At 39.7% G+C, this 23,659-nt stretch overlaps 1 protein-coding gene across 1 annotated transcript in view; it reads right to left on the bottom strand.

Annotated features, from left to right (window-relative positions):
• LOC137157057 (serine/threonine-protein phosphatase 4 regulatory subunit 1-like) overlaps positions 1 to 23,659 on the bottom strand; it is a 43,018-nt gene that overhangs the window by 11,102 nt on the left and 8,257 nt on the right. The window contains exons 3-16 of the mRNA XM_067554176.1: positions 20,331 to 20,463; positions 19,013 to 19,119; positions 16,300 to 16,442; positions 15,175 to 15,321; positions 11,059 to 11,166; positions 10,244 to 10,309; positions 9,361 to 9,519; positions 8,294 to 8,487; positions 7,413 to 7,867; positions 4,934 to 5,184; positions 3,404 to 3,496; positions 2,481 to 2,666; positions 1,706 to 1,867; positions 699 to 799 (exon numbers count right to left, since the gene is read on the bottom strand). Coding sequence (XP_067410277.1) covers positions 699 to 799; positions 1,706 to 1,867; positions 2,481 to 2,666; positions 3,404 to 3,496; positions 4,934 to 5,184; positions 7,413 to 7,867; positions 8,294 to 8,487; positions 9,361 to 9,519; positions 10,244 to 10,309; positions 11,059 to 11,166; positions 15,175 to 15,321; positions 16,300 to 16,442; positions 19,013 to 19,119; positions 20,331 to 20,463 — 2,305 coding nt within the window. The remainder of the gene's footprint in view (positions 1 to 698; positions 800 to 1,705; positions 1,868 to 2,480; positions 2,667 to 3,403; positions 3,497 to 4,933; positions 5,185 to 7,412; positions 7,868 to 8,293; positions 8,488 to 9,360; positions 9,520 to 10,243; positions 10,310 to 11,058; positions 11,167 to 15,174; positions 15,322 to 16,299; positions 16,443 to 19,012; positions 19,120 to 20,330; positions 20,464 to 23,659) is intronic.

The following is a 23,659-nucleotide window of genomic DNA, read 5'->3' as shown; positions in this document are numbered from 1 at the left end:
TACTTTTACACTGTGGTCAAGTCACCTCCCAATCTTCGTTTTCATAAAGTAAAACAGATTGAACTCTAAATCTCTCACTGTAATGCATTTTCTTCAGCCTTTGAATCACTTTTGTGGCTCTTTTCTGCACCCACTCTAATTTTCAGCATCCTTTTTAAATTGTGGACACTAGACTTTATGCACTACTCTAAAATGTCTACCAATGCTATACACAGATGTAAAATGACCTCCCCACTCGTAGTCATGACTCCCAAGCAGTTGATTAACCTTAGTATGTGCCAACAATGAGAAATGCTGTCAGAACACAGTTCAGCAAGATATGGACCTACATGAAATAAGTTGGTTGTCCCAGTACAGTTCCTAATGGACAGAGTCCACATCATAAATCATCATTATAACTGGCACATTTGGCTGGCTGCCTTAGCAGAGGTGAATGACAATGGATACTGATCTATCCCCTCACCTAACAGATAATCCCTTAACATCGGGCTAAGGCCCATTGGTGGGACAATATATTGGTATTGTACTAGATCTGCTGGTCCTAATGTAGTTCAAATTTTAAACCTAAAAAAAAGTCTCCATGTTCCTTTATATGCAAAGCTACTGCCTCACTTACTGTACTCACATTTAGGGTGTGTTAAAATTGTGAACATTGCCATTAAAAGACATGGAACCACACACTAACAAGTTTTACTTACTCTGCCAGCTCATAACGAAACCTCCAATTCCTGCTGTTATCAGTCACGACAAATTCTTGAAGTTGATAAAGGTATTCGCGCCTTTTGTCTGCGTGAAGCAACTACAGGAAATGTTCCACAAACAACTGATTAGTAAATACAACTAATTAATACAACAGTTCAAAACTATTTTGAAGCTTTATAAAACACTCTTCATGTCTCTCTGGGTTATTCTTCTATTCTTTACTCCCTGTCACTCCTGTTTGTTTGCTTTTTCCTGCTTTTAAGAGGTCTTTCTAGCAGTTCACAGGGTCTTCTTTTCCTCCAGAAAACTAAAGCCCAGATTCTGAAAGTTATGGGTTAGCTGCATATGCAAAGGGCTACTTAGGCACATCTGTGTGTACAATTACTCTTATCATGCATGAACAAATTAGGCATATTCATACACATCCTTAAACACTTTATTCTGATCACATTTTTTTTCTGTCGACTAAGGTCAATGGGTAGCATAAGTTCAGGCCTGCCCTCACTTGAATGCACAACACATTACTTTTCCAAGGGAACTGTGGGAAGTCCCATCTCTGGAGATCTTTTAAACAAGACTGAGCAAAACATTTAAAAAAAAAAACAAAAAAAAAACCCCATCACCACCACACAGGGTCAATCTCACAATGGGCACTGAGGATGGACTTGATGACCTGATACCTTTTTTCATTTCTCAGTTAATCAAAGGCCTATTTGCTAGGGATTAGATTGCTCTGAACACCAATTCCCCTATTACAGTTTACAAAAGCAAGCAAACAAAATCAGTTTGAAATTCAAAAGGGAAAGTGAAAGATCTTTAATTAAAAACTTAAGTTTTCTGCAAAAAATCCAACCCCCCCCCCCCCCAAAAAAAAAAACCCCCAAATTATATATTTAAATCCAGAAAAAGCTTTTCAGGCAATTGCTGCATGAAAAATGTGCTTAAGAAATCCGTGTGCTTAAGAATATTAAAACAAAATATAAACAACTACATAATCTCCTACCTTAAGAAAGTCATAGAGATGTTTAAGAACTCCAATGCGCACTTCATCCAGATCTTTTAAGAATCCATTGAAGATTGGTACCAGATCAGCTGCTGTTAACTGATCCCCCAGAATAACAGCCAACTCGTGTATGGAGAAAGCTAGCGTCCGACGGACCTTCCACTGTCAATAGTTAAGAAAAACTAACCTAGATTAAGCACTGTGGACATTCTTGAACAACTCTTAAAGGCTGGTCTACACTACCATTTTTTGTCAGTATAACATTATGTCATTCAGTGATGTGAACAAAAACACCACCCCCCCCGAGGAACTTTAGTTACACTGGCAGAAGCACCGATGTGGACAGCACTACGTTGGCAGGAGAACTACTTCTGTCGGCAGTTACCACCACTCGTGGAGGTGGTTTTACTATGCCGATGGAAGACCTCTCTCCTGTCAGCACAGGACGGCTACATGAGCGATCTTACAGTGGCACAGCTGTAACCTCTCCAGAGTAGACATGGCCTAAATAGAAGCACACTTATTTTTTGAAGGGTAGGGACAGAAAAAGCAGAATATGTTGCACAAAAGCCAGGTAATGCATAGCATGTGTCATTTATAAAGTCTCCTTTCTTAAATAAAAAAAAAGTGTATCTGGCACAACATTCCAGATGTATCATAAAATTTTACCCATCAATAATTTTAGATATTATTTCTTGTAAACTACAGCATAGTTTGCCTATATTTGTATAATTTGCTTGTAATTCTGAAAGCTTATTTGAAAATGCAGTTTTACCTGTACATCTGCGGCCAACGTCTCATATGTATCTTTCAAACAGTGCCAGTTCTGCCTCCCCAGAGTTAAGGCCACCCCTGGGAGACTATATGCACAGTGTTTTGCTATTTCGGTATCAACAGTCTGGGCTCGAGCTGGGTCAGTCATTGACAAGTACTGGTCTAATAAAGGTTGAGGTATGATATCCTAAAGGCAAAGATAATAAATTATTAACATTAATACATTAAACAAAGAAGAAGGTATCAGTATGGAAAGACATCTGCCCTACTCTCTTGCCTCCAACCAGATGGTAGATGAACAAGGGTTGCATGTTAAGAACACCTCACACACTAAGTCAGGCTAGCACAACAAACTACAGCACAAGTCACTGCCTGGATGGCTTGTCATCCGGCTTGGACAGAGCAGTAGGCAACGGTCCATGTTACATTACCAACATTTTGTATCAAATCAGGAAGATAGCAATAAAGTCAAACTTCAACCTTCATTGAATAATATAATTTCGGATGCTGCATCAAGTTATTTTATACAGCTAGATCTAACAGCTAGATTTTCCAGTGCAGTTCCTCACTGTTCATACAAACTTCTCTGGCAATTTAAAAATGAAAACACTTTGTTGCTTGTAGGCCAATCTGTACACCCAGTGAAAGTAGCATATTAAGCTGTTGCCTGAGATGTGTAGGCAGCAACTGTGGGCACAAGAGAGAGATTCTTCTGTTTGCAGCACCAAATCTACACACTGGAAAAGGAAAAGCCTGGATTTCCATTAATTTTTATCAAAATCAGTAGGGTTCTGCTCATTAATGCCTAGAACTTTTTCTGAAATTTTTGAATTTATTGGATGACGTGTTACAAGTAATCATATTACAGACAAAGAAATGCCATGGAGTTGAGGGTAAATCATCATGAATTATATTTTAAATCACCTGTAATTTTGATTTATCATCTTCAACGGGTGGATTATGATGTTGATCTTTCTTTAAAAATTCAATGGACCCATTGCGTTGTTCCTCTGACTCCTGTAAAAGGATGTGGAATTTATTATTAAAATAATTAGTTTTATGTTCTACTACTGTACAACTACAGAACTACTGTTTAGGGTATCTCAAAGTATTACACTGAAGAGCAACACAATTCAGATACAGAGCAGGTTTTTGAGAGCCAAATCATGTTCTTCTACTCAAATAAGTAGACAATTCAAGACTATTACTTCTGTGAGTAATGGAAGCAGAATGTGGCCATGTGAGAATCACCGACAAAAAAAAAGGATTCTATGCAATGTCTTAATCAAGAAAGGATCAGTTTTCATTTCACAAATAGCAGGAGAGTTTAAGAACAGTAATTATGATTAACAGACACTGCATATCTAGTTATTGACCCATTAGGGCAAAAAAACATGTTTTACCCTGAAGGGCTTTCTTTAGCCATATTTTATGATAGTTAAAATGTCCATGGGACATTAGCCAGAATATTTTGATTTCAGTAAAAAGGTCAACATTGAAATAACTCCTCCATCTTCATGCTCACGCTGTGTGAATTCAGAACCATGTTCAGACTGGGCAACTGACGAAGAATATTTTCAATACTTTAAAAAGGTATCTTATCAATTGCTAACGTTAATTGCAATGAACCCAACATCGTTCAGGTACTGAAAGGTAGTTTCTTATTTATACTCTAAAGGTTCTGCTCTCTCTGCAAATTTAACAGACATTGACAAAGCACCTCAATATCTGCTTCAGAAAAAACAATACACTGATACAGTTTTATTAAATTTTGGAGTACACTCCCGGAAACTCTAATTCTCTTGTACTTCCATCAAGATATTGCTTTTATTTTTCCACAGACCAGTGAAGAAGCTGTTCTGGTAATCTGTAATCCAAGTTCAATATGTCAATTTATGAAGAACACCCCCTTGTGAATTCCTAATAAAGACCTGGGGGTTAAAATACTTACTCATGTATTGTGGAGGAATTACAGGCTAACATCAAGTTGTAGTTACAAAACTCATGGTAGCACTGAACATGTTATTTTAGGTGATAAGAAGGGTTTTAGTATCTTCCTATGATTAGCTTCATCATAAAGACAAAATTACAAGCACCATGAAAAAGTTTTTTTTAGTTATCCTACACACACATTAAAAGTATTATAAAATGCCAAGCAGGAAGTGTGTGTATTGTCACTGGTTGATTTAGTCCATTGTGGGGACAAATGACTTATATTTGCTTCAGAAACAGAGAGGATTTTTCTATGTTTGTTTCCTATGAAGATCCTGTAAGGCCCCTTAACAAAGCTTACTATTTCCTGGCTCATCTGAACCTTAATATAAATAAACTCCTGGAAAAAGTTTTTGTTTATATTATAGAGTGGCATATAATAATTATATTACAGTAATGTCTCGGGCCCCCAATCACCAGTGTTAACATAGGTAGACATTGTCCCTGACCTTAAGAGCTTACCTGACTATCCACAGAAGATGAGCATATACTTACTGGGCTTTTCAGTATACTGGTCGTGGATTGGTCAGTCACATCATCTCGGGATGAGGAAGAGGACAAAGTGTTCTTTTCCACTGCGGCATGGCTGGCTTCAAAAGTGGACAATTCATGCTGAAGTTTGCCATGGCTCTCTTCTGTGCATCTGGTCTCATAATCACTGATGGAATCAAACTGAGCAGCTCTGAGCGCAGCAGACAATACTTGAACCTGAGCTGTATTGAGTGAAGGGATTTGGGGCACATTTACACAGCTTGGCAAAGTGCACCAGAGGGATGTGACTTGTAAAGAGCACAAAGGGGCTGCACTCTAACTGCCCTGTGTAGCTCCTGATGACGTGCTCTAAAAGGTAATTAGTTCACGTTAACATAGCCCTGTGTAAACTGGGACTACATCCACGTGAACCAGGGACCTTTTAGAGCACACCATCTTGCGCTACACAGGACAGCTAGAACACAACACATTACAGCGCTCTACATAACACATCCGTCTAGTACGCTTCATCAGCACAGTGTATACAAGTCCTTAGTTTCCTTTCTGTGTTTTACTTTAAAGAGCATTAATACTACGATTACTTATACTGAGATATTTAAAAACAAAAGCCCCCCCGCATATGAAACGCATAGAAATAGGAGGGGAAATATTTCTCTCTGCAAAAGAAGCTCTAGAATTAATTTCAGCAAAACTTTTCAGATAAGCTATGAACATAGACTTAGAGGCAATATTACCATTTCCAGCAGAAGCATACAAGTATCTGTTTCCATCCTCTGGACAGATCTCTGATAATCTCCGATGGCAAGGAAAAATGGATAATGCCCTATTTCACTATCCTTAAAACAATTTAACATGGGGAAGGGAGGAGAGGAGGGGAGCACTTTTAGAAAGGAAGCTTGAAACAGAGGCCTTCAACCAGAAACTGAGAGCCAGCCTCTAGGTAGGAGCCGGAGACTGTCTGTGAAACTGGATCTCCTTGCAGTTTAAAGGCAATTGGTAACTTTTAATAGAAAAGGAACTTTACCTAATAAAGAAGTGTAAAAGCCAGAAGTTGCATCTTCATGTTTATGTACTGTGAAACTTGTGTGGGTTTGCCCTCCTTTACTATTTCACCTTTGAATCTTTTACTCCCAGCAGGTCCTTGTTGTGACTTTGTTGTTACACAGTATGGAGTGTATATGCACCAAAGTGAGCTGATAAGCGGGGGGGGGGGGGGAGGGGGGGCTGGTTTCACACCTTTAGGAGTGACCAACCAGAGGCAAAAAAAGTAAGACTCTGGTAGTTAAGAACTTGGTACAGATGGATTCGGGGACACCTGGGACTGGAAGGGCTGTTGGTGTCGCCCTGCAAGAAGTAACTAAGATGGTGGAACCCACAGTGAGACCGTATGCTTGTGGGCAACTTACTGGGGCCAGGGATCTGATCCATAGCATCACAGCAATAAGACACACCAAAGTTACAGGGCAGAACCCCTTACCAGCTTGGGTAATCCCCAAAACATCTCACACAGACAGATTAAACCATTTCTCGTAAAATATAAGCAAGAGGAGGTATTTAGTGAACACATCTTAAACTGCCTTTCAGGAATGGATCAAAACAACAACAAAGATGGGTGTGTTTTGCCATGACTCATTCAATGCAGTTTTGAACATAGTTCCATACCTATGTAATGCAACCTTCTGTGAAAACATGGCCCCAAAAAAGCTCCCAGAGCTCAGATTTTCAAATAGCTTCCATAATATTTACATTGGCCCGGCCCCCAGTAACTAGATTTTAAAGGTGAAACACCAGAGCATATACTAGGACCAAAACCAATGATCATTTGAGGATGGGTGGGAGGAGATGAGATGAGGGTATCAGGAAGAGGTACATAAGGGTTTTAGCAGCTTGGCTAGCAAGTAAAGAGTCCTCAGGTGGAGGCCTTGGGGGTGGTTTTGGTCAGATCCTGCCCCCCGAGGAGTTGGGTCCTGCCCAGGACTCACCCCACAGCGGTGGCTCCTGCAGTTTCTGAGCTATGAGGCTAGATGGGTTGGGCTCTCAGCTCCCGGCATTGAAATCTTGCCTCCCCCTCTGACTTCACCAAATTTATGTCAGTGGAGTTGTGACCTGGCTCCTGGGGTTGCAGTGCCACTCACTCAAATCTGGTCTACTCAGACTCCCGTCATCATGACAGCTGGGCCAAACCTAGAGTGGCACTGGGACACCAGAGGTTGCAGTGCCTGGGAGCAGGGAGGCAACCCCAGCCAGCCCCATGGGACAGGAGCCACCGCATGACCCTTTGAAACATTCTAGCAACCCAATTTTGGGTCCTGACCCACAGGTTGAGAAACCCTGCCCTAGGCAAGGAAGGTATGCTACAATAAGGGGCTTTAAAGGATGTGAGGAACCCTCCCAACATGAGGCATCAGAAACTACACCTCTACATATCACTATGACTACAGGTTTTTACCTTGAACATCTGGATCATCCATGTGCTCCTGCAAGCTCTCCAGCACTTTTTTTATTTCACTGCTGGCAACACAGTTATTACACAGAGTCTTCGACACAGAGAAGCCTTTTTCATGTTTCTCAGTCTTGGACTGAAGCAACTCCAAATCCTGGCTTATATCAGGGAGTGGAGGACGCCAGTACAGGAAAGTATTAAACACATCCTCAGCAGACTGCAACCTTGAGTTCACTCCCAGGCAATTGCTGTTATGACAGTCTTTAATGCCCTCCTTCACATAAGCAGGGGTACTGTCACTCTGGGGCAATCTAGTCAGATCCTCTCCAGGGTTAGCACAACTGTTCAAACTTTTTTCCTGTAAGTCTGTTCTTGGGCTTTCAACACAGAGCAAGGGGTTGGCTTCTACTGAAGTCCCTTCAGTTGACGATTCTGATTTAATTTCTGCTGGTTGTTCTGAACTGATAACAGAGGCATATCATTAGAAGAACAAAAGATAAAGACCCTAGAACAATACTTTTCAGTTAAAAGACACACACTAGATAAGGCAGCAACAGCATCTACATTAGGTGTAGGTATACCACTTGAGGACAAATTCTGCTTTAGAACTACTTGTTTCACCTCTAGTCTCTATCCTTTCCCTCCAAGAAATTATTGGTGAAACACTGAAGTAGCAGCTAAATTTAAATCACATGGCAATACATAAGACCTATGTGTAACCCACATTTTATACCACCTACCTTATCAAAGGTCTAATTTTTAGTGACGCATATTAAACACAAGATCACAGCAACTAAAACTAAAGACTTAACTGAAAGTTTGGGAGGGGAGGGGGGAATATCTTGTCAGTTTTCTTCTCCCTTCTCACACCTCAACCATAGCTTTACCTGGAAGATACAATCTTTATACTGGTAGATGTGCTATTTGCATTGTTGCCTGCTTGGCAGGAACTGGAAGTCATATCCTGTGCTGATGGTCGGATACTCAGGGTCCCATCCTCCCGAATATAAAGACCAGCACTAGAAGGGTTTGCGAAGGTAGAAATAAATGGTCCAAGAGACTGAAAAGCAGCTTGGCGAACCTGGTACAAACATAAAGACATGACATATTTTGTAGCCATGCTGCCTTTTGGTAAATTGTTAATAATGAAATATGAAATTTGGCTCAAATTTAGCTCTTACTATATTAAGTAGTACTGAACAAGGTTATACTTTGCTATTATTTGATTTTTTCAGAGTATGTCATTGAGCTAGTCCTGGCTTCACTGAATACATTTTACTACTAGCATTTATCAGGAAAAAGCAAGACATCAGAGTAAGGGGGACCTAAGAAGTAAAATGTGTGTTAGCAAATGTAGTTCACGTGGTTTATTTAATTTTAAACTGCATGATTCAAAAAGCCCCATTCACTCAATATTATGACAATGAAAATGCTTCCTTATTCTTACACCATGTTTAATGTAATCACCATCATGACCTTTTCAGAACAATTTTTAAAGCACAATTCTCAAGTTTGATGGGCCAAAATTTAGAAGGCCCGGAATTTGACACCCACATTCTAAGCATGACATTTTACATTTCTAAAGTGAAGAGGGAAACCAAAAAAGAGCAGAAGACCACATACGCATGATCCTAACATATCCAGCTTTCAGTCTTTGGTGGTGACTGTACAACCCACGTAACGGATTTTAATGTTTTATAACTATATTAGCACTCAATTTTACAAGGCGTGCATGTGTGGATGAAGAAAGCATTACACGTGTTGTTTCCATTCTGCCCTCAGTGTCCTCCACTTGAGGGACCAAGACTGAGAATTAACACAGGTCTCCTGTACAGGCATACATACTTCTACTATTAAGATACAGGTTTGGCCACTTAAAAGTCCTTGGAATTGTAAAAGGTGGCTTGCAAGCATGAATCTCTTTTAGGTCAGAGGTGAACCACCACATACTTACCCATCTGCAGGGGTCACTGATAAGATTGATAAAGAGAGGGGACAGCTTGTTTCTGCGAATTTCTGGGGAAGTGGTATAAGACACAGCCATAAAGCATTCAGCACAAGCTTTTCGCATTCCCCAAACACTGTCAGAGCAGAGTTCAAAAAACTTTGGAATCTGTCAAAAATAAATAAAACCATAGCTAATCAAACAGGTATTGAAGCTGCAGTAGAAGATACCACTTTCTGTTGGCTTATTTACTTGGAAAAAGTAGCTGGCAATAGTTCATATGTAATGAGTGAAAAAGGATGCAAAAGTAGTGGCTGAGAAGCAAAATAATTGTAATTATAATATTATTATTTATTGAGGAATTGAAATTTTTCTCCCCCAAATCATCTCAGTGATGTCTTGGCTATAATTTAAATTAAGGGGAGGGAAATAGGGGGAAAATTACTAATAGGCTTTCTTTTCTGCAAATATAGCTTGGAGTAAGGATAACTTGTTAAGCATCAGAATCTAATTCCTTCTAGTCTGGGGAGGGGGACAGAAAAATCAGATCACTTTAAAAATACCCTTGTGCTTTCAACTGTGCTTAAAAAACCCCCACCAAAACTATGTTGGAGGTGAAGGATAAAACTATCAACCTGCAAAATAATCTTCCTATTCTGTACCAGCCCAACTCCTCATTTGAAACCACTGCCCCAGGAACATCCAGTGAATCAGGTTTAAATTCAAGAGCTGTCCAATAGTTAAGTGGCTGTCAACTAAAAGTTTGTTCTTTTATCTTAAAGAAAACTAAATGGTATTATCCCGCATTAAAACATTTCAGTTGTTAAAGCACATGCTATGAAAGCTCAAACAAAAATACCAATCTTTTTGTGCATCTCTACATTTTACATACCAAAAATTTCTCTGTGGCTTCTTGCCCAACTGCATTACAAATATCACCAAAGCTAGCTGCACAAACCTGAAAAAAAAAAATACAACAGTTAAAGTCATGAGTGAACTCCTGACCTCACTGAAATGAATGTGAGTTTTGCTACTGACTGGAATGGGGCAAGAATTTTACTCTTCATTGTTCACTCTTAAGCACCACATTTGGATTCAGTAGTTTGCATGTCTTTTACTATACAAATCCTACTGACAAATTTAAATCCTGTAAATACTAAGGCCTCAGTCTTGGACAAGCGATTCATTAGGGCAGACCCCTGTGGTACATACATAGCACCACTGAAATCAATAACACCCCTCGGCTGGACCTCTGCATCAGTGAAGAGTCTCATCAACTTCAGTGGACTCTGAATGGACTGCAGGGGCTTGCCATCTGAATATTTTAAAGATGTGAGCAAAGGCTGCCAAAAATGCAGTAGAAGTGTGCGTAAGTCAGTACTTAAGTATATCGACAGAACTATTTTCCCTATGGCCCTGACTGGCTTAATTTCAGTCACAATGTTTTGTTGAATCAAGGCCTATATTTGACTCAAGCCAGGGCCATTTGTCCTTCATTTTCATGAGCACTATATTTTAAACATAGAACACACAATTCAAGCAAATAAGGAAATTGCTTTATGTTGAAAAAGGAGAATCAGAGGCACTGTGAAAGTCTGAAATCATGTTACCTATAAATACTATGCTTAAAGATAATTTGACGTAGATGTTAAAAAAAACTGTAGAATGTACTTGAAGTGATTCAGTTTTGAAACAAGTCATGCAAACCTTACGGACTTGGAACAGCTTCCCATCACCACACAGCTCACAGAAACGGGGAAGTAGCATACATTCAACAGTAGTTTTACTCAGCATAGAAGCCATTTTACAAATTATCTATAACACAAAAGAGAGGGGGAGAAAACATTCATGTAATAGTTACCATGCACTTTTAGTTCAAGTTTTCTTTCTAAAAAGAATACTTTTGAAAGCAAAGGGCAAACTACTATCTTAAAATACAACTATTATATGAGTTAAATATACATTTGTTTTTAATTTTGCTTTCTGTTATTTGAATATTTTCCTGCACCTGTTTATGACGTCTGCTAACTAGGAGTTTCAAACTACATCATCTACTGACGCCATAGTATTATGTGGTTGTGTCCAAGCATAACATTTCTGTATTAGAGGAGTGAGATTTTATTTTTTTTAATTGCATAAGATTACAGAAATCAACAATTTATACTTGGTTTAATACAAGGGTTCTCAAACTATTTCACAGTGTGGATTACACTTAAATATTTGGGACAGTGGTGTTGGAGGCCCATATCAGGATTTAGGCCCCACTGTGGTAGGTGCTGTACAAAACACAACCCTGAAAACATTTTACTTGCATTCTTGAAGTTAAGCATGTGCTAATCTCCTTGGCTTCAATAGGCCTACTCAGATGTTTAAAGTTAAGCATGTGCACAGCTGTTTGCAGTACCAGAGCCTAAACTGAAGACAAAATACAAGTGAGTTTGTCCAATTGCAGGACAGAGAAGGGTTTGAAAGGACAATGGTAACAATGGCTATGTCTACACTGACGGTGGCAAATTCACTGTCATCAGATCGATTTATCTGGATCGAATGAGTGGAACTGGAGACCCACTCAATCGACCCGGAAATCAATGCTATTAAATCCACGTCCGCTAGATAGAGTAACACTGCGTTGACAGGAGGGGACATTTCCCGTCAGTGCAGTGAACTGAAGACACCGTGGTAAGTAGAAGTTAGGAAGTCAACGGGAGATATGCAAGCTACTTTACTTTACATAGCTTGCATATCTCCCGTTGACTGCTGCCAAATTTGGCAGCAAGTGTAGACATAGTCAATGATTAAGACAACATGGTTAGAGAGGTTAGCTAGTGCACCAACTCAATGCATATCACATTCAGGTAGCTGTTAGTTTATAAACTTCAGCTTAAAAAAAAGCCACCTCATTAATTCAAGCTTCTTTGTGAAGTTGTCAATTTCAAAGGTCACCACAAATCATGTTACCTGTAGCATTTAACTACTTTAGCCATGTAAACTTTCTTTCAGCTATCTTTTCACTACAATGCAAGAGGAGTCCTGAATTTATGACTAGAGAGAGAGAACTTACTTGCTTCCACATACCTTTCCATTGATAAGTTCAGTGTCTCAGAGAACCAGGAATCACATACTGACACAAATATTGTTGACTGAATAGGACTCTACAACAGTTTATTTTAATATTTTCAAACAAGGTAATTTCTGCCTTCATACAAATAAATATTACTCCCAAGAATATTCAGTCTTTGTGATAGAATGCCAAATAAAAACTAAAGGAAGAATACTGTACAATCCCATTTTTTTAATGGAATGGTCAGTCCTTCAAAAAGATACCTGGTGTACAGATGTCACCCTGGAAGTCTCCCTAAGCAATAACCAACTCCTAAACAAGGACGGGGAACTTAGCTGGTAAAGCTGTTTTACAGGTTAAATGTCAGAGGTCCCTGATGAAATGTAATTACACACCTTCACATTTTGGGAAGCCAAATCTGATTTTTTTGTAAGTAAATAGAATCTGTTTTTTCACCAAGACACTTGAGAACTAAGCCTTTAATCATCATTCATACTCTCTATAAAGTTAAGAAGAACCAAGGTAGAAATCTGAAGACCATCAGGGAAAATGATGATCTTTGCAACAATTTAAGGGATGCTGTCCAGTATTTTAATTTTATTTGCTGTCAGTTTCTTTTAGCAGCTTGAAAATATAAACTCTGATTTTTTCCCAAATATGATGAACACTGATTCCCCGCCCCTCAACCAGGAATTTAACTGCGCTTGTAATTAACATAGCTTTTGTTGCTTACTTCCTTGTCTGTGCATCAACAGTACCTGTTATATGTCAGTACCACTCTGAGATTGTAGATTAATTGATACTGCAGTTAGAGGAAGGGGCACAAATTTATAACAGTGACCTTATTAGAGCACTACATGCCAAGAACTTTATATACAGAAAAAATATTAGTTTTGTTAAACAGTTAAGCTAAGTACATTATAATTTTAATATAGGTAATTCTGAAACTGTGCTATTTGACAGTCTCTCTTTAACCATATGTCCATAAAGCAATGGGGGGAGGCAGGGTGCGCAATTGAGCATGTGTAGGCATACTCTAGCTAGCTTGAATCTAACCATCTTGGATACCAAGTGCAGTGTCACTGCAGAAGCACAGGCTTCAGTACAGGCTGTACAAGCCCACCTAGGACCCTGGGTATGTAATCAGGCAGCTGGCCCATGCTGAAGGCTGTACTGCCCCAGCTTCACTACTATTGGTACCTGAACTCGCTCAATTAAGCTAGCTCAGTTATGCCACCATGTGCTGGAATTACACCTCCAACAGCAGTGTAAACACACCATTAGGCTACATCTTTATTACAAGCAAGGGTGCGATTCCCCTGCTCTCATTGAACTAGCGTGAGTATAAATAGCAGTGTGGCCACAGTAATGCGCACAGTGACAGCTGTGGCACGGCTTAGCTTGCTGAGTACATCCCACTGGTTTCAGGTGGGTTTGAACTCAGCATGGCTGAGTCATGCTTTCACTGCTGCTACCGATGCAACCGTGGCTACACTGCTATGAGGTATTGCACGTATGTGTACGCAAGTCAGAGAATCAATCCCCCCTAGGGTAGATGTACACAGGACCTCAAACTGAAATTGTTTGCCAAACCCCATAATGATGCCTATCCTTGAAAACGACTACGGAAAAGAAGATTTGGAAAGTCTGATTAACCGTATGACAATGCTATACAAGGTGAGTGTAACAACATTTACAAGCAGAAAAAGGATTTTTCCAAGAAGAGTTATTATAAATAAGAGTCTCAATAGCAGTGGGGCCCAAAGGAGTCCTCAAACACTTCACTGAAGCAGGGCCCACAATTTTCTTCTGTCTGACCACATGTACAGGACCCAGAAAAGTTTGCTAGTTGAAAAGTTTTAAAGTGCTTCTATCTTTGGCAGACTGAAAAAAAACCTTACTGTGATATTGTTCTCATTACCATCTTGCTTTCTTCACCATTCAGCTTTAGCTGGTGATCTCTTATGAACCAAAGGTTCCTTATCAGGAGATCCAAATCAGTGTTTAAGACCCTAAAACTGCTACCATTCAAGTTAATGACACAACTCACACTGATGATAATGATGCAAGTTTGGATCCTCAAGGGGCCCAACACTACAAGTTACTAAATGACCCCATAAATTCAAACCTGAATGGCTTCCCACATTTGAAACTGGCATTCTAAGCTTAGAGATGATTTTAATACTGGTTTCTAGCTTCTCAAAACAATGACCAATAAAACAGAGAGAATTCAAGAGCAAAAGAAAGATGGTAATCAGAATTATACCTTTTCCCCCATAATATCAGGCTTTAATTCAATCCGAGAAGGTTTACAAAAGAGGACCTCAAGTTACTCATATTCCTTGATCTAGAAATGTTTTACCAGCATTGGCCAAGGCTGGAAGAGAGCAAACTCCAGAACTCAAGTCAGTATCATTTTTATTCCCTAGTTTTTGAGGGGTTTGTTTAAATCTCACACAGAGACATGCATTTTAAGACACTGGAAAGGAACTGGGAAACTGGTCAATCCTTTATAAAAAGATCACTTCTAACTGGACAACTGAAAAATTGAAAAGATCACTTGTAACTGGACAACTGACGAAACAGGCAGAACTAAAACAAACCTTCCAGTTAACTAGTTTACTTAATTAACAAGTTAAAAGTTTGAATGTAAAGTCCATCTCCCTGATGCTTCCACTGATCAATTTATACACCAATTAAAAAAATTTCCAAATAGGGGATACAATTTTAAAATAAAAAAGTGTTCTTCCACTGCTACTTACATTCACTGCTTCCACTTTGTATTCATCATCACTGTCTGGGGCAGAGAGGTCCAACAGGATTGGACACACCTTATTTTCAATATCATTTTGGGCAATGAGATCTTGTTCTAGCAGTATCAGCAGTGCTTCCTGACTTGCTTTTCTAACCTAGTAACATGCAAAAGAAATTAAAAAAAAAAAGACATGTAAATGCAGTATTTTAATCAGTGCAATGAGAACCATAGAAGTGAAGTCAATATCTGTTCTCACTTAACAGTGTGCAAAAAGTCAAGGAAACAGTGAGAAGCTAATTGGTTTTAATAAAACTAAGGTATTAGGTTAAGATTTTGTTAACAGTTATTTTTAGTAAAAGTCACAGACAGGTTGCAGGCTCCCATGAATTTTTGCTTATTGCCTGCGACCTGTCTGTGACTTTTACTAAAAATAACCAGATAGGAGGGCAGGGGGAAGGGCAAAGGAATGCCAAGGGGGGGAGGGGGAGGAGAAGGGGGAAGGAACAGTCGGAGCCCCACTGCCACAGGGCTACAGTCCCGACTCCGACCCGGGGGGGGGGCCCGCCGCACAGCCCTGGCTCCAGACCTGACACAAGCCATGGGGCAGGGGGCACAAAGCCCTGACTCCAGCCAAGGGCTCACAGCCCCAGCTCTAGCTGAAGCCATTGACAGCGGAAGCCGAAGAAGTCATGGAGATCCAGTAAAGTCACAGAATCCGTGACTAAATCATATTCTTAATTATTAGTAACAAACAAAGACCTGAGGATTTTAAGTGGATTTTTAACCTAACTTTGGGTACTAGCCTACTGGTTAGAGCACTGGACTGGGACTCTGGGGACTAGGAGTCTATTTGGGACCCTACCACTGACCTGCTGGGTGACCTTGGGAAATTCATTTCCCCTCTCTATGCCTCAGTTCCTCCATTTGTAAAATGGGAATAATGATACCAACCTCTTTTGTAAAGTGCTTTCTAGTTCTGTGTACAAAAAGTGCTATATAAGACCTAAGTATTATTACTACTAATGGAAATTAACATATAGATCCTCCCTATTGCCTCCTCGTCATGCCCTACGAAAATTCAGTCTGGCATATGGACCTAACTATACAATTTTTACAGTCTGAGATTTCGTACCTGGTTGTTAGGGTCTGTGAGGTATCTCACTACAATGGGCATAAGGTATTCAGAAAATGGTGTTGGAAAGTTTGGTCGACTTTCTTGCAGAAAAATGGCAATGGGAGGTATCTGTTCCATTAGTTCCGTCTGTACAGTAGGCTCTGGTGGCACAGAGAAAGTCAAAACTGCTTTAGTAAGTTTAAAGTTAGAACCAGACACATTCAATAATTAGCATTTCCTCTTGTGAAACGATGAAAAGCAAAAAAACCAAACCTCTTCTCTGAAATGTCACCATCTAGAGTATCTGTGGTAAAAGGTGAGCTGGGAAATCAAACGATCTGAAATACAACCTCCCATCAGCCCAAGAGACTTAGAGCCATATTTTTAAACAAGTCAGATACAGAACACTGTATCGAACTTGCAAACCGCATTACCATGACAGTATGCCAGGCCATGAGACACACAACTACTCCTAAAAAACAACTGCACGTGCAATTACCTAATTTGCACATGCCTGCAGAATAACTGTGCATGTAAATTAGGCACACATTTTGCATATATAAATAGTTATCTTCCTTGAGAATCTGGCCCTTTTCATACATTATAACTAATTTCCTTACAGCTTCTGCATACTAGTACCTCATTTACCCAATGCATGCAGAAATAGCTAGGTGTCAAAAAGGGAAACAGATTATTTTTCACACAGTTTTCCTGTGTTTTGCTGTGGTTCATTGAATTATTTTTTCAACTTTTGAAAAGTATCCTGTACATTCTTAGGTATAGTTTAATAATAAAAATTATCATAATCACTTTTCACCTGCAAAGTACCGTATAAATATTAATAGTCATAAACACAACTGTGATGTAGCTAAGTATTCAGATGTTTTCTGCATTTTTGCACCAGTGTCCCAGACAGCGTACAGCCCAGATATTAGAGACCTGAGCTTTACTTCCTGACCTTAGGTATGCCAAGGGGCAACATTTTTTAGTCTTCTCACAAAGAAAGTAATCAATCATTAATTAATTGATAAACTTTGCCTCCTTATTGGTCATAGAAATACTTATAAGACGGAGATAAGTATTTTAAAAGCTATTTCTCCATTGAAATGATCTTCATTGCAATTAACATTTTTCATTTATTTTTAAGACAGACACCTTTAAAAGAAACAAGCAGAAAAATATCATAGAAACAAAACTTTAAACAGTTAACTAGTTCAAACTTCAATTCAGCACACTATAACACAAAAAGTGACCACATACCAAAGTTGTCATATTAAATATACATAAATTATATGCAACCAAAAATACTCCCAAAACCATACGATAATACAGTGTTAAAGCTGCAAATGTAAATCCTAAACATCTGGAAATTCAAATACAAAATTCTTCAATCAATGTTAACTTGCCCATAATAATATACACAGCACAAGCAATGTGTGGGTGATTTTTTTTGTGGGGGGTGGGGGAAGGAAGGAAGCATGGTTACATATATTTTCACCTTAACTACTTAGCAAGTATAGACATGTTTTCAGAAATACTTTTTTTTCCAATACTGGGTGCCTAAAGTTAAGCACTTAGATCTATTCTTAGGCACCTACATTAGTAGCCTGGTTTTTAGAGATGCAGAAAACCTGCTACTCCTGCTGAATTCAGTGGGATATATATGTACTCATCATTAATTTAAACGATGGTAAATAGATTATGGGGCAGGATTTTCAAAAGGAACCTAAGGGAGTCAAGCACCCAACTCCCGCTGAATTTTAATGGGATATGGGCACCTCACTCCCTTAGTATCTTGGTAAATCCTAGCCCTGGTAACTAACTAGGCACCAGGTTTGAAAATCTTGGCTTAAGTGTCAAATTCATCTCCATGTCTCTCCCTCCCCCCCTCCTTTTTTTTTTTTTTTTTTTAAATGTACAGTCTTTGCCTTCTGATTTTTTAAGTCAGGAGCTGAGTTTAAGACAGCCCACAAAGCAGTAACCAAAATCACAAAAGCCAGTGTTCCAATCGCTATGGCTCCCATCCGGCAAAGCAGTTAAGCATTTCCAAGGAAGAAAAATTGTCCAGTGGTTAGGACACAGGATTATGATTTGGAAATCTTGGTTCAAGTCCCTGCTCTGCCCCAGACTTCCTGTGTGACCATGGCCAAGTCACTTAGCTTCTCAGGTCCTTAGTTCCCCATCCGCAAGATGGTGATAAACAGCACTTTCTTATCTCTGGGATGTTATGAGGATAAATATGTTAAAGACTGTGAGGTACTCAGATACTACAGTAATGGGGGTCATGTAAGATACATAAGGTACATTAAGCAAGTGTGGTTTGCTGAAACTACCCTCTGCTTTAACACATTCACATTCCCTCTTCCTTCTCCTTTGAAGAGCCAGACGGATCAAAGATATACTCCACAATGAGTATATTTCTAAACTAAGAAGATAAGGATTCATTGATAACCCAGGTTAGTGAAGTGTTGCATGGTGGAACTGGTGCCAGAAGCCACATCTTTCAGTCAGTAACAGATGCTACACCACTCCAGAAAGAGCATACATCACATACACAAAGGGAGTGGAGAGCAGAATAAAAAACTAGGTTGTAACATGTTCAAGCTCCATAGACCTGTCCCTCCTGCTCATTAACCCCTTACACAGTATTTGTCAAGCCAAACCAAGTAGCAGTAAATAAGCCAAGTATTAAACAAGAAGTTTAAAAAAATTAAGAAATTGAATCTCAAACCTGCATCTTCGGACAACCTGACCACTATCTCCATTACTGTCAAGAAATCTTCTTCATTATTACTGAAATCTCGAAAGACATCAAGTAGACCTCTGGCAATAATCTGTCTGTGAAGGGACAACATAATGTGCACGTTAAACATCCTGCTGACAACTTCCAGGGAGGAAGTAGAGCGGGAGAGGGAATATCATAAAAACGCAAACTGGAAGAGACCTCAAAAAGCACACTGAGGCAGGGCCATTATACATAGATCATCCCTGTCAGACCTTTGTCTAACCTTCTTCTTAAAAATCTCCAATGAGGAGAATTCCGCAACCTCTCTTGGAAACCAATTTCAGTACTTAAATTATCCTTATAGTTAGAAAGTTTTTTCTAATATCCAACTTACATCTCACTTGTTACAGATTAAGCCTATTACTTCTTGTCATACCTATAGTGGATAGGGAGAACCCTTGGTCACCATCCGCTTTATAATAGCCCTTAACATATTTGAAGATTTGTCAGGTCCTCCCCAGTCTTCTTTTCTCTAAATATACCCAGTTTTCTTTAGCCTTTCCTCATTGGTCAGGTTTTCTAACTCTTTTAGCATTTTTGTTGCTCTCTTCTGGACTCTCTCCAATTTGATCACATCTTTCTTCAAGTATGGCACCCAAAACTGGACATAGTACTCCAGCTGATGGCCTCCAGTGCAAACTACAGTAGGATAATTAACTCCTGTAGTCTTACATATGACATGCCTGTTAACACGCCCTAGAATGGCATTAGCCTTTTTTGCAACTGCATCATACTGTTGGCTCACATTCAATTTGTGGTCCACTATAACTCCCAGATCCTTTTCAGTAGTGCCTCCCCCTAACCAGTTATTCCCCATTTTATATTAGTGCATTTGATTTTTCCTTCCTAAGTGCAGTACTGCATTTGTCTTTATTGAATGGGCACCTTAAAAGGATGGCCAATCTTCTCTTTAAATGTTCAGGCATATAGAACAGGTACATAATATGGTTATATGCCAATCCGACTCTAGAACTATGGGATTTAGATGTCCTGATAAGGTGAGCGAAACTGAAAATTGGGCCCTCGTAGAAGTTATATACAACAATAGTCCTGTTTCTACTGCAATAAAACCTATACTAAATATGCATTTAAAAAAATTCACAAGAACATAATATTTTATTCTTCATTTAAAACCCATAAAAAGATTCAGAGTCAGAATAAAATAAAATATTAACATGACTAGAAAACTGTGGGGAGTAAAAACACAATGCAGAAATTTCTAGCATGATCTTTAAGAATATTAGTCTAACTGTCATGTCCTTACCGATTAAATATATTATCACTAAAAGCATATTTTTCCAAACGAGCAAGTGGAGTCAAGTTATCCTGTCCCGGAATATCCAAGAATGCAGTTATCCTCATGCTATCACAGTCTGGTCCATAGTCTTCAAACCCAACTTAAAAAAAACAAAACAAAAAAGTCAGTAAGAGAAGAAATCACAGCATTAAATACGTCTACTTTGCAGCACCCCTTTTAGAAATATTCTGCATAACAGAGTCACCTATCAGTACAGTCCCTAGAACTGCTCAGATAGAATCCAACTCTTCACTTACAGAGGTCAGTGGCCACACACCCATATACTTCAACAACTAAACCTCTAAGGAGGGGTCCCTAAACTTTCACCTGTGAGGGTCACATCCCTCAGACTTCCTCTTATGGTGGGCCAGGGCAGCTGGGCCCACATCACGTGGGAGGGGGTGGGGGGAAGGGACGGGGCTGGGAGGGGGGAGCAGCTGCTGCAGGGTGCTGCTTGGGGCAGAGAGCGGTGCGCTGGGCCTATGTGAGAGAGGGGCAGGGGGAAACAGCGGGGCCAGGAAGGGAGAGCGGCCGCTGCGTGGTGCTGCTTGGGGCCAGAAGCTGGGCGCCTCCGGCCAGGGTGCCGCTGGGCATTCGTGGGAGAAAAGTGAAAGCAGGCCAGTTCAATTGGCTGGAAGCAACTTTAAGGATGAATCCAAAAGTGAAGTCAGTATGACTGAAGTAAATGGGAGTTTTAACAATGATTGCAACAGTCAAGATTTGTCCCTTATAGCAAGAAATATAGGTTGAGATTTCCCAAGCCACCTACACACATATTTCCCACTGCAATCAATGAGAGCTGTGCATCTGACTCCTATAGATAGCTTCGAAAGTCTCAGCCCTATCTGTTTTGCATTTGGAAAATTCAAAACTCCTTAATGCAAGTGAACTTCCTTCTGAAGGCTTAGTCTACACTACAAAGTTTTGCTGAAACAGCTATGTCTCCTAGGACTGTGGGTGGAAAAAAAGTCATACACACGCAACCAAAAGAGCTACATCAGCAAAACCCCAGCAGAGTGCTTTTGAACGCAGTGTAACTCAGTGGTTCCCAACCTGTGGCCCGCAAGGTCTTTCAAAATGGCCCGCAACTCCCCTTCTGCTGGCTGCAGAGAGCCGCCACCTAAGGACCCAGCGCGTTGCCGCAGGACTAGAAGACCGGTGCAGGCTCCTTGCTGCAGCCAAGGGGATGGGAAATGGGAGATCAGCACTCCCCTCCCCCTGGACATAGCAGGGAGCACAGCAAAGCACTCTGCCTGGGTCCATAGGCACTGGGGTCCCTACTGGAGCCAGAGAGAGGGGAGCACTGATCTCCCATCCCCCTGGCTGCAGGAGGGACCCACAGTCTAGGTGCCCAGCTGGAGTGCATGGCGCTACTGGACGCATGCAGTTTCTCTGCTGCAGCCAGGGGGCCGGGAGATCAGCGAGGAGGCCGCCTCCTTGCTGATCTCCTTCCATCTGGCTGCACTGGTGGGGGAGGACCCACCATGCTTGAGGAGGGGCAAGAGTCTAAAAATCAGTGCCTTGTGGTTTGGCCTGCACTTAGCAGGCCACCCACCGTGACTTAGCTCACTGCCAGGCCACGTCCTTCAGTGTGTAGTGACAGTCACTCATCTACATTAGTGCTTTGTCTGTGAGCGTATGACATACTGTGAGTGATTTGTAGATGTAACACACTGAATGTAAAAATGAGCACAGTAGCATCAAAATGTTTACTTTAAATATGTAGTGATTTGTAGTCCTTAATGGTGTATACATCAATACATTTTTATGAGTTTTTATTTTTTATGACTGGTGGCCATTCAGCATTGTAAAAATGATATTTGTAGCCCTCGAGCCAAAAAGGTTGGGAACCACTGGTGTAACTATACCCGCAGAACTGCTTTTGCTGGTAATACGTTGAATCTCCCCTAGGGGGCTTTGCTGGAGTAGCTATGCCAGCAAAAAGCTCTACAGTGTAGACTCGCCCAAAGACTCAACTTACATAATCATCTTTTACAGACTGTGTTTCATCAAAAATATGATTAGACGGTCAGATCCAGAATCAATTTCTATAAACTTTTAATGTGTTTGGGGTTTTTTTGGAAATAGGTCTCCTTTAAAGCTCTCAATATTTGTGTGTGCGCTCCTAAGTGCTACTCAATAGGTACTGTCAGGTTAAAAATCATATTTAAGAAACTTGTCTTTGACTGTTACTAATAATTCCTTAGATTATTAAAAATGAAAAAATAATCTTACTTTTCAGTTTCTGCTCTTTGCTTACATTTTGCCCCTCAGCTTCAGCAGTGAAGACTATTCAGTTTCACTTTCAGATTCTCATGCTCGGTACTACAGAGTTTACATCCCAAACCCTGTAATGTTTGAATGTTTAAATTCAAACAAAAATATTCACTTTTCCTTAAGCCATGAAGATATTTATATTAATATTAGGTTTTGCAAGGCTAAAAAAAATCACATTGCAGAATAAAAACTTGATTTTGTCCTGGAAAAAATGAACATTTGTTTAAATTTTGAACAAGTGTTGACATTTTAGGGATACACATCATAAGAACCTTCCCAAAAGAAGAAAACGGTTTGCTAAGAAAATTTTATTGGGGTTGTAAATCCTACTTTTATAAAAAATACTGCTGATTTGACTCTGGCGCCCAACTCAAAAATCAGAAAGAAAAAAAAAAGTCTCATAAATTTATCATGGATTGTACGATGTGTGGTGTAATTCTTAAAGCTGCAGCTCCTGGAATCATGCAATTAGTTACATGAGCATCTCAGCTTTCATTTTAAAAAAAGTTTCTAGCCCTTATTTACTGTGGAGAAAAGTTTGAAAATAAACTGTAAAGGCTCAAAAAACAGAAGGCAAATAAGAAACCCATAATTCACTTAAAAAAAACCCTCAAAGTTAATCTCATGATTTTTTAAGCCTAACACATTTTGAATGAAAGGGGTTGAAACACTGTAATTTGGATAATTTTACATAAATCACAGAAGAGTGGCTAGTATACTGGTAATGTGGGAAAGTTACCATTTACAGTATTTTCATTGTTGCATGCAGTGTTGTTGAAGCAGTGTCTGTCCTGGGATATTAGAGAGACAAAATGGTTGAGACTTCTTGTCCCCTCACCAACAGAAATTGGTCCAATAAAAGATATTTTTGTCTCTCATTTATCTTCAAGTAGGCAATGCAGGATGGATCATAATTTCCACAATAAAAAGTAATTTTACAGACACATTTGGGAGTTTTCCTGTGTAGATACATAAGCTATAAACTTCTCCAGGCAAGTGTGATTTTCTTGTGATTTCAA

This window comes from Emydura macquarii, unplaced genomic scaffold (genome assembly GCF_026122565.2).
Source record: "Emydura macquarii macquarii isolate MOO-44397 ecotype Brisbane River unplaced genomic scaffold, CSIRO-AGI_Emac_v2 contig_1483, whole genome shotgun sequence".
Lineage (NCBI taxonomy): Eukaryota > Metazoa > Chordata > Testudines > Chelidae > Emydura > Emydura macquarii.
The sequence above is the reverse complement of the archived record's forward strand: the minus strand, read 5'-3'. Positions and strand labels throughout refer to the sequence as shown.